The following is a 12979-nucleotide window of genomic DNA, read 5'->3' on the forward strand; positions in this document are numbered from 1 at the left end:
ACACTAACAGATAAACAGTGATGATGAGTCTGGCACACTAACAGATAAACAGTGATCATGAGTCTGGCACACTAACAGATAAACTGTGATGATGAGTCTGGCACACTAACAGATAAACAGTGATGATGAGTCTGGCACACTAACAGATAAACAGTGATGATGAGTCTGGCACACTAACAGAAAAAACAGTGATCATGAGTCTGGCACACTAACAGATAAACAGTGATCATGAGTCTGGCACACTAACAGATAGACAATGATCATGAGTCTGGCACACTAACAGATAGATAGTGATCATGAGTCTGGCACACTAACAGATAAACTGTGATAATGAGTCTGGCACACTAACAGATAGACAGTGATCATGAGTCTGGCACACTAACAGATAGACAGTGATTATGAGTCTAGCAATCTAACAACTCAATCATCACTGATCCTACACTAAAGGAAGTTTTGTTTTAACTTCTGCCCAGTGATCAAAAGTTTGACATCCTAACAACTGAATACCACAGCTCCTAAAGTAAAGGCAGTTTTGATTTTATTGCTGATTTGAAGACAAGTTACAAATATTACTTACTATTTGTCCTTTCTCTCAATTCCATATCAAATGTGTATCCGTCTTTGGACAGTCCTTTTTTACTTAACTGTACCGTCATGTATTTACCTGTGCTACATACCATCTCTGCCTCTGAGCTACTGTCAAATACTTTCTGAAATAGGGTAACAAACTATACAATACTACCTAACTATATATATATATATATATATATATATATATATATATATATATATATATATATATATATATATATATATATGAGTTGATGGTGGAAACAAATTCTACTGAGAGGAATCATATATCATCATATTTCAATAAGCTTACATTTTCAACCTCATGGCTGGTATCTTATTTTCATTTTCACAAAGGACAGGGCCAGCAACAAAACTTTTCTTGTTATTTCCATTTAAATCCTTGCATATCTTGGTCAAAGAGACTTTTATATTAACAGTTGCTTAGATATGCATGGAAAGTTGTTTGGATTGACTATTTGGCCCATCCTTGAGGATATAGGTGAAATTCTTTTTTCTTTTACTTACTGGATTTGATTTTTGTCTACTTGTCCCCTTCTCCCCCAAATCTCAAAGTTACCCAAATATAAGTGAATGTTCGTCTGTCTGTGTAAAGTTTGGTCAGGTCTATTTTAAATCTAACATGAGGAAGTTTATAATCCAGACAAAACTGGTCCAGGAAACAAATAATTTTTGCCTTACAATATTCTGTCAAAAATGTAGGTTTTTGGAGTTATTCTTTAAAGTTCGCATAATGTCAACATTAGTTTGTATTAGTGTAAAGCTACAACCTTGTTCTTTTCGCTAATACCACCCACTTGGTTCTATGAAATGTAATAATATGAAAGACCATGGAAGAAGGGTACTTCCTCATAACAAAACATCTTTTGGCCTTAGCAAGTTTAGATAATAATGTATACTGAAGTTAAAAGCTGAAGATTATGTCTCAACTGTCAAGTCGTGTTTTCACGAAAGACTGAACAGTGACCTACTACACAATAGGAGGCCCAAAAGATATATAAACTGATAATATTTGAGAGGTTTATCTTTCTAAAATAGCATTTCACCCACCCCCCAAGACTTAACAAGTGAAATATCTTTTGAAAAGGCTGCAGGAAAATCTTCTATTCCATATTAACATTCACAACTACATCTAGACACATAAAAATGATACTCCAAGAATTTACTAAAGTTCAAGAAATTTGAATCTTTTCATCAAATGGGAATAAATGTAAAAAAAGCCCACTAATATCATCTTTATATTTTTTAAGTTCATACTGTAAAGTTTGATGATGACTTAAAAGCTTGTTTTTAAATTAAGATTCTTTAATGAAACCTTATTAATAAACTTGTAACCTGCATTCTCAATGGATAATTGTATTTGGTACCTGACCTTGTCTAAAAACAAGTTCATTGTGTTCCTGCCTAAAGACAATGATCATGCTTTCATGTTTGTAAACAAAAAATACATAGCTAACATTTTCTCAATGAGATTAAATACTAGGATCATTATCACTAGAAGTAAACATATTTATTAGGGTATGGGTCAGTTATTGGAATTCCCCCATAAAAATACCCAGCCAACATGATGTTTACCACATTCTATATTATAATTTTAGCAATAGAATCTTCAAGAGTCGACGTGTCCATTAAGTATTAATTATTTAAAGAAAATGCTAATTGTGATCTAGGTCAAGTAGAGGGCTCTATAATCTTGTTTACTTGAAATTATTCATTTTTGCTTTAATATCTTAAGGGAGAATCATTGTTGTGTTGAGTATTTGATTTGGGCTAGAATTATTTATTCAAATTATTATTCTCTGGAATCAAAAACTGCTCAATAATATTCTTGGACAGAAACATCAACTTGGAATTATAGTGAATTCAAACAAGGATATCTTGGATTATAATTGCGTGATTCATCAAAAGACTGTTAGAACATCATCACACTTCAGCCACTGGTACATTAGTACATTTGGACTACAGGCGCACCTTCAGCTTCAGATCTTATTTGGAATACCGCTGGAATTTAATTACATCTTTATTCATCAGGACTAGTGATACAACTTTTTGGACTCTTTGGGATTTAATTTGAATTACTGTAAGTACTTTTAAAATTTTCACTTTGCATTCTAGAGAAATAAATTTTTGTTGAATTTTACAAAACTTGTTGGTTTTTTATTACTTGGTAAAACACCATAGAATTGTGTTATATATATATATATATATATATATATATATATATATATATATATATATATATATATAGTAAACTGATAACAAACAGTGCAAAACTAGTTTATTACTAGCCCGAGCACTTCTGAGTCGAAAGAAACAGCAAACACAAAAAAACATCAAAATTATACATTTTTACATAATGTTTCTACGCAATCAAAGCTAGAAAATAGTTTATGTTTCGATTAGTTGGCTTCAGCTTGACTGATGATGTTGTGTATCTATTTATATCAACCAACAAATGGATGAGCCATATCACCATCTGCTTTTTTATTTTAAGTTGGTGTAACTGTAAATTATATCCCAGATATTTCATTGTTGTAGTAATCATAGGCAAGTGAGTGACCAATAAGCAAAATGAGAAAAAAAAATTATTTAACTATAAATGCTGGCTGTAAAGAGATGATGATTTTAATTGGGTTTGGTTGTCTTTTTCAAGTCTTCTTGACTTAGGTCACTTGGTTTCAATGTTCTAAGGTAAGATTCCTTTTTCTTTCCTGGTTTCAGAACTCCATTGGGGGTTGTGTGCAATTGCAGTTAAAAATTATAAATTACGTTCTCTGTTTTGCATGCTATGTTTTGATCACTTAAGTTTAGTTTTTCACTCACTGTGCTAGAGAATGCACTGGTCTCAATTATCTGGGCTTTCCTTATCAGCTGGAATCTGGGTGATTTACTGGGTTTCTGTTACTTTACACAAGGCTACTTAAAAAAAAAACCTGTATTCCCATTAGGGGAGGTCACCCAACCCCCCCCCCACACCTACTTTGGCAACTCATCCTCCAACTTTAAATCTAATGGAAGGCTCTGATCAAACATTGACAGATTTTGCACCTTTTATCCTCACAGGGATGGTCTTAGCTTGTGATTGGCATTAGCTATGCTCTGACTAGGATGTTTCTGATATTTTGGTCTGCAGCAGGCTCTTACTGTTTTGTTTGGTAGGATTAACTTTAGTGTCACAAGATTCCACAAATAGGCCAGTGTCAGGCTAGTGAGAAACAAGTTTTTCACTGTTCATTATCAGTTTGTTGCATTTATCTTAATCAATCCTTGTCAATCCTTGTGCGGAGCCAGTACATTTGAAAGAACCATTATTTGCCATATATATATATATATATATATATATATTCATCTCCCAAACCCCCTTCCTATCTCTCACATAATAACAAAAATGGCATAACAGCACAACTGCCATGATGGCCTATTGTGAAAATAAAACTCTTGTCGTAATTATGGAAATTTTTTAATATCATTTTAAACACCCACCCCTCCCTGCAATGGCCACTATTCTGCCTCTTTATCAATGATTCCTCCAAATTGTTATCTAGGTACCTGTTCTCAAAATCCAATAATGGCCACAAATATAAACTTTTGGCAATTATTTTGAAAATGTCACTCTGATTGTAACATTACTTCATCTCCCCCCACACACAACTTCAATGGATAGAGGTGCCTAAAAACAATATCCCCTTTTACACACTGTTGCATGGTCCATATAAATACACTTTAGATCTGTAAATTATCAAGCTTTAAACATTTCCATCAAGTTTTTGAAAAGACATACAGGCTGATAACAAGTATCACAATATTCCTGATGTTTTATTAAAAATGTCCAGAATAACATCAGGTGAATGTATTCAATTTTGAGACAATCCCCCAAATTTAAGAAATCAAGCAAAACTCAACTGAATGTCAAAATCATATACAAAATGTAATATAATCACTAAAATCATACCAATGATTAAAAATAACTGTTATATCAACTTCCCACCACAACAGAGCTGTTATTACCAATTACCATCATCTATGAAAACCCTTGAAATCAATGTCAAATCCTGAAAATTTCCTATGGGGTTACCTATTTAAAACTCTGTCACCCATATGGCCTCAGCTAATTAATATCCAATTCATACTGGATTTCAAAAGTATTTATTTGCACAGGTCATGATGGAAAGTACATAAAAATTAAATAAGAAATATAGATGATCGAGCAAAAAATTTGGTTAGTCACTGAAGCATATAACTGTGCATTTAAAAATGAAAAATACTGAAACAAACTATCAGGTGGGCATATGGCCCTTTGTTCTCTCCCCACTCCCCCCCCCCCCAAGGGAAGTCACAATTGTGACAGGATCCCATTTCCGGTAACAAGTTTATTGTTTTACTGAATAAAAAGAAATTAACAAAAATGCATGTTTCAAGAAAATGGTATGACTCATCTCAAATGTATATGATGGAACCTCAAACCATAAAGTAAATTTTGATTCCTTGAGGAAAATATTACTCTGACTATGCACTAAAATTTTACGAATACAGGACCTCAAGTTCCAGCCGGTTCGAGTCTCGGATTCGGCTAATGTGGTTATGTGAGAAAGCTTGCCAGTAGCTTCTCGTGGGTCGGTGGTTCTTTCCGGGGTTTTTCCGGGTTCTTCCTCCACCATTAATACTGGCCGCCATGTATAGCCTATCTTGTGCTGAAAAATGGCGTTAAACCCTACAACAACAACAACAACCTCAAGTTCCAGAACATTTCACACATACATCACTTCAGGTTATCAAGTAGAATGTAACCATTCATACATTATTCTATCAAGTAGAATGTAACCATCCATATTTCATGTTATCAAGTAGAATGTAACCATTCATATTTCATGTTACCAAGTAGAATGTAACCATTCACACATCATGTTATCAAGCAGAATGTAACCATTTATACAGCATGATATCAAGTAGAATGTAACCATCCACACATCATGTTATCAAGCAGAATGTAACCATTCATATTTCATGTTATCAAGTAGAATGTAACCATTCATACATCATGTTATCAAGTAGAATGTAACCATTCATACAGCATGATATCAAGTAGAATATAACCATTCATACATCATGTTATCAAGTAGAATGTAACCATTCATACATCATGTTATCAAGTAGAATGTAACCATCCACACATCATGTTATCAAGTAGAATGTAACCATCCACACATCATGTCATCAAGTAGAATGTAACCATTCATAAATCATGTTATCAAGTAGAATGTAACCATTCATACATCATGATATCAAGTAGAATGTAACCATTCATACATCATGTTATCAAGTAGAATGTAACCATCCACACATGTCATCAAGTAGAATGTAACCATCCACACATCATGTCATCAAGTAGAATGTAACCATCCACACATCATGTCATCAAGTAGAATGTAAGCATCCATACATCATGTCATCAAGTAGAATGTAACCATCCACACATCATGTCATCAAGCAGAATGTAACCATCCACACATCATGTCATCAAGTAGAATGTAACCATCCATACATCATGTCATCAAGTAGAATGTAAGCATCCATACATCATGTCATCAAGTAGAATGTAACCATCCACACATCATGTCATCAAGCAGAATGTAACCATCCACACATCATGTCATCAAGTAGAATATAACCATTCATACATCATGTTATCAAGTAGAATGTAACCATTCATACATCATGTTATCAAGTAGAATGTAACCATCCACACATCATGTTATCAAGTAGAATGTAACCATCCACACATCATGTCATCAAGTAGAATGTAACCATTCATAATTCATGTTATCAAGTAGAATGTAACCATTCATACATCATGATATCAAGTAGAATGTAACCATTCATACATCATGTTATCAAGTAGAATGTAACCATCCACACATGTCATCAAGTAGAATGTAATCATCCACACATCATGTCATCAAGTAGAATGTAACCATTCATAAATCATGTTATCAAGTAGAATGTAACCATTCATACATCATGATATCAAGTAGAATGTAACCATTCATACATCATGTTATCAAGTAGAATGTAACCATCCACACATCATGTTATCAAGTAGAATGTAACCATCCACACATCATGTTATCAAGTAGAATGTAACCATTCATACATCATGTTATCAAGTAGAATGTAACCATCCACACATCATGTCATCAAGTAGAATGTAACCATCCACACATCATGTTATCAAGTAGAATGTAACCATCCACACATCATGTTATCAAGTAGAATGTAACCATTCATACATCATGTTATCAAGTAGAATGTAACCATCCACGCATGTCATCAAGTAGAATGTAACCATCCACACATCATGTCATCAAGTAGAATGTAACCATCCACACATCATGTCATCAAGTAGAATGTAAGCATCCATACATCATGTCATCAAGTACAATGTAACCATCCACACATCATGTCATCAAGCAGAATGTAACCATCCATACATCATGTCATCAAGTAGAATGTAACCATTCATAAATCATGTCATCAAGTAGAATGTAACCATTCATACATCATGTTATCAAGTAGAATGTAACCATCCACACATCATGTCATCAAGTAGAATGTAACCATTCATACATCATGTTATCAAGTAGAATGTAACCATCCACACATCATGTTATCAAGTAGAATGTAACCATTCATACATCATGTTATCAAGCAGAATGTAACCATCCACACATCATGTCATCAAGTAGAATGTAACCATCCATACATCATGTCATCAAGTAGAATGTAACCATCCATACCATCATGTTATCAAGTAGAATGTAAGCATCCACACATCATGTCATCAAGTAGAATGTAAGCATCCACACATCATGTTATCAAGTAGAATGTAACCATTCACAGATCGTGTTATCAAGTAGAATGTAACCATCCACACATCATGTTATCAAGTAGAATGTAACCATCCACACATCATGTTATCAAGTAGAATGTAACCATCCACACATCATGTCATCAAGTAGAATGTAACCATTCATAAATCATGTTATCAAGTAGAATGTAACCATTCATACATCATGATATCAAGTAGAATGTAACCATTCATACATCATGTTATCAAGTAGAATGTAACCATCCACACATGTCATCAAGTAGAATGTAACCATCCACACATCATGTCATCAAGTAGAATGTAACCATCCACACATCATGTCATCAAGTAGAATGTAAGCATCCATACATCATGTCATCAAGTAGAATGTAACCATCCACACATCATGTCATCAAGCAGAATGTAACCATCCACACATCATGTCATCAAGTAGAATGTAACCATCCATACATCATGTCATCAAGTAGAATGTAAGCATCCATACATCATGTCATCAAGTAGAATGTAACCATCCACACATCATGTCATCAAGCAGAATGTAACCATCCACACATCATGTCATCAAGTAGAATATAACCATTCATACATCATGTTATCAAGTAGAATGTAACCATTCATACATCATGTTATCAAGTAGAATGTAACCATCCACACATCATGTTATCAAGTAGAATGTAACCATCCACACATCATGTCATCAAGTAGAATGTAACCATTCATAAATCATGTTATCAAGTAGAATGTAACCATTCATACATCATGATATCAAGTAGAATGTAACCATTCATACATCATGTTATCAAGTAGAATGTAACCATCCACACATGTCATCAAGTAGAATGTAATCATCCACACATCATGTCATCAAGTAGAATGTAACCATTCATAAATCATGTTATCAAGTAGAATGTAACCATTCATACATCATGATATCAAGTAGAATGTAACCATTCATACATCATGTTATCAAGTAGAATGTAACCATCCACACATCATGTTATCAAGTAGAATGTAACCATCCACACATCATGTTATCAAGTAGAATGTAACCATTCATACATCATGTTATCAAGTAGAATGTAACCATCCACACATCATGTCATCAAGTAGAATGTAACCATCCACACATCATGTTATCAAGTAGAATGTAACCATCCACACATCATGTTATCAAGTAGAATGTAACCATTCATACATCATGTTATCAAGTAGAATGTAACCATCCACACATCATGTCATCAAGTAGAATGTAACCATCCACACATCATGTTATCAAGTAGAATGTAACCATCCACACATCATGTTATCAAGTAGAATGTAACCATTCATACATCATGTTATCAAGTAGAATGTAACCATCCACACATCATGTCATCAAGTAGAATGTAACCATCCATACATCATGTTATCAAGTAGAATGTAACCATCCACACATCATGTCATCAAGTAGAATGTAAGCATCCACACATTATGTTATCAAGTAGAATGTAACCATTCATACATCATGTTATCAAGTAGAATGTAACCATCCACACATCATGTTATCAAGTAGAATGTAACCATCCACATATCATGTTATCAACTAGAATGTAACCATTCATACATCATGTTATCAAGTAGAATGTAACCATCCACACATCATGTCATCAAGTAGAATGTAACCATCCACACATCATGTTATCAAGTAGAATGTAACCATCCACACATCATGTTATCAAGTAGAATGTAACCATTCATACATCATGTTATCAAGTAGAATGTAACCATCCACACATCATGTCATCAAGTAGAATGTAACCATCCATACATCATGTTATCAAGTAGAATGTAACCATCCATACATCATGTTATCAAGTAGAATGTAACCATTCACACATCATGTTATCAAGTAGAATGTAACCATCCACACATCATGTTATCAAGTAGAATGTAACCATCCACACATCATGTTATCAAGTAGAATGTAACCATTCATACATCATGTTATCAAGTAGAATGTAACCATCCACACATCATGTCATCAAGTAGAATGTAACCATCCACACATCATGTTATCAAGTAGAATGTAACCATCCACACATCATGTTATCAAGTAGAATGTAACCATTCATACATCATGTTATCAAGTAGAATGTAACCATTCATACATCATGTTATCAAGTAGAATGTACCATCCACACATCATGTCATCAAGTAGAATGTAACCATCCATACATCATGTTATCAAGTAGAACGTAACCATCCATACATCATGTTATCAAGTAGAATGTAACCATTCATACATCATGTTATCAAGTAGAATGTAACCATTCATACATCATGTTATCAAGTAGAATGTAAGCATCCACACATTATGTTATCAAGTAGAATGTAACCATTCATACATCATGTTATCAACTAGAATGTAACCATCCACACATCATGTTATCAACTAGAATGTAACCATTCATACATCATGTTATCAACTAGAATGTAACCATCCACACATCATGTCATCAAGTAGAATGTAACCATCCACACATCATGTTATCAAGTAGAATGTAACCATCCACACATCATGTTATCAAGTAGAATGTAACCATTCATACATCATGTTATCAAGTAGAATGTAACCATCCACACATCATGTCATCAAGTAGAATGTAACCATCCATACATCATGTTATCAAGTAGAATGTAACCATCCATACATCATGTTATCAAGTAGAATGTAACCATTCACACATCATGTTATCAAGTAGAATGTAACCATCCACACATCATGTTATCAAGTAGAATGTAACCATCCACACATCATGTTATCAAGTAGAATGTAACCATTCATACATCATGTTATCAAGTAGAATGTAACCATCCACACATCATGTCATCAAGTAGAATGTAACCATCCACACATCATGTTATCAAGTAGAATGTAACCATCCACACATCATGTTATCAAGTAGAATGTAACCATTCATACATCATGTTATCAAGTAGAATGTAACCATTCATACATCATGTTATCAAGTAGAATGTACCATCCACACATCATGTCATCAAGTAGAATGTAACCATCCATACATCATGTTATCAAGTAGAATGTAACCATCCATACATCATGTTATCAAGTAGAATGTAACCATTCATACATCATGTTATCAAGTAGAATGTAACCATTCATACATCATGTTATCAAGTAGAATGTAACCATCCACACATCATGTCATCAAGTAGAATGTAACCATCCACACATTATGTTATCAAGTAGAATGTAACCATTCATACATCATGTTATCAAGTAGAATGTAACCATTTATACAGCATGATATCAAGTAGAATGTAACCATCCACACATTATGTTATCAAGTAGAATGTAACCATTCATACATCATGTTATCAAGTAGAATGTAACCATCCACACATCATGTCATCAAGTAGAATGTAACCATCCATACATCATGTTATCAAGTAGAATGTAACCATTCATACATCATGTTATCAAGTAGAATGTAACCATTCATACATCATGTTATCAAGTAGAATGTAACCATCCACACATCATGTCATCAAGTAGAATGTAACCATCCATACATCATGTTATCAAGTAGAATGTAACCATCCATACATCATGTTATCAAGTAGAATGTAACCATTCATACATCATGTTATCAAGTAGAATGTAACCATTCATACATCATGTTATCAAGTAGAATGTAACCATCCACACATCATGTCATCAAGTAGAATGTAACCATCCACACATTATGTTATCAAGTAGAATGTAACCATTCATACATCATGTTATCAAGTAGAATGTAACCATTTATACAGCATGATATCAAGTAGAATGTAACCATTCATACATCATGTTATCAAGTAGAATGTAACCATTCATACATCATGTTATCAAGTAGAATGTAACCATTCATACATCATGTTATCAAGTAGAATGTAACCATCCACACATCATGTTATCAAGTAGAATGTAACCATTCATACATCATGTTATCAAGTAGAATGTAACCATCCACACATCATGTCATCAAGTAGAATGTAACCATTCACACATCATGTTATCAAGTAGAATGTAACCATTCATACATCATGTTATCAAGTAGAATGTAACCATCCACACATCATGTCATCAAGTAGAATGTAACCATTCATACATCATGTCATCAAGTAGAATGTAACCATTCGTACATCATGTAGAAAGAATGTAACTATACAATTTATAGGGTCATCACATAGATTTTGAGAGATAAAAAAAGTATACTTTTGTCTGCATTTATAGAAATATCTGCATTTCAAGATCAATAAGGAAATCAACAGAAATAATATAAAATCAAGGTACCTACAAATTTCTTATCTATTACCTCAGTATATCCCTCCACATGCAAAAGTTTCAATTATATGTACTAAAATATTTTAAGAGGAAAAAAATTAACTTTAAATGTAGGACTCACAAGAAATAGTAATTTTTGAACAATATAGTTTCAATCATGGAAAACAATATGTACTCTTGGATTACCCACCCACATATCCACACTATGACAAAACATATGCATAATACTTAAGAAACAAAATGTGTACATGTGGACAGCCTGCCATAAACTTAACCACAGTCATTTCCTTTGCTGTTTCCAGGTTCCTCCATCACTTCATGTGCAACATCTTCAACACTTTCATGTTGACATTAAAAGAATAAATCATTTTGAAAGCTTAAAATCAAAATAATAATTACTAGTGTTCTAGTATTAAGAGCAAACTGCCACATCACCATTTCCCTAAGTAATTATTGCCAAATATTTATAATTTATAACTAAAGAACATGCACTTGAGCTATGCAAACTTACCATGGGTTTTCCAGTTGCCCCAGGCCCATCAAAAATATTTAAATTAACATCCATTCTCACTATATTAAATTGCTTGAAGCTGATGCAAAGTCGCAGATCATTTAATGATTTGAATGTCATTCGACAATTAAGAGAGTAAAACACAAATTTCCCGCCTTCAGACAGAATTCTGTAGACATCTTCATCAACGGAGATATAATCATCTCTTTCACAGTCCCCAAATTTATCCATATACAATACTGAAAATGTGAAAAAATTCAGGCTATTAGCTATATATATATATATATATATATATATATATATATATATATATATATATATATATGCACACACACAAAATGAAAACATTGGCAATTCAGAGAATAAAATTTCAGAAGACATAATCATTTGATAAATTCTTTCTAGGTAATGTAAGAAAATCAATCAATTACATGTTGTCACCGAAGAGATGTGGTCTCTTCATTGAAGGCAGTCTTTAACATGGTATTAGTGTAGGAAAAATAGGACTGATTTTGTTTGGTTGTATGTTTTTTAGTAATAGTGAACATCATCTCAAAAGAGGTATATTTATTGCATTTCAAATATCATATTCAAAACTCAAAAATAAAAGCTGTTTTACAATTGAACAATCTGTCTAAAATTATTCTGTCTAAATTTTCAACAT

The 12979-nt window shown here is 33.0% G+C and overlaps 1 protein-coding gene across 4 annotated transcripts in view; it reads right to left on the minus strand.

Moving 5' to 3' along the window:
• LOC149788486 (uncharacterized) overlaps nt 1-12979 on the minus strand; it is a 73900-nt gene that overhangs the window by 30857 nt on the left and 30064 nt on the right. For all 4 annotated transcript variants that reach the window (XM_089974478.1, XM_089974480.1, XM_089974477.1 and 1 more), the window contains exons 3-4: nt 12316-12554; nt 578-710 (exon numbers count right to left, since the gene is read on the minus strand). In XM_089974478.1, coding sequence (XP_089830604.1) covers nt 578-710; nt 12316-12554 — 372 coding nt within the window. The remainder of the gene's footprint in view (nt 1-577; nt 711-12315; nt 12555-12979) is intronic.

This window comes from Sinohyriopsis cumingii, chromosome 11 (genome assembly GCF_028554795.1).
Source record: "Sinohyriopsis cumingii isolate HCF-2022 chromosome 11, ASM2855479v2, whole genome shotgun sequence".
In the NCBI taxonomy this organism is placed as follows: domain Eukaryota; kingdom Metazoa; phylum Mollusca; class Bivalvia; order Unionida; family Unionidae; genus Sinohyriopsis; species Sinohyriopsis cumingii.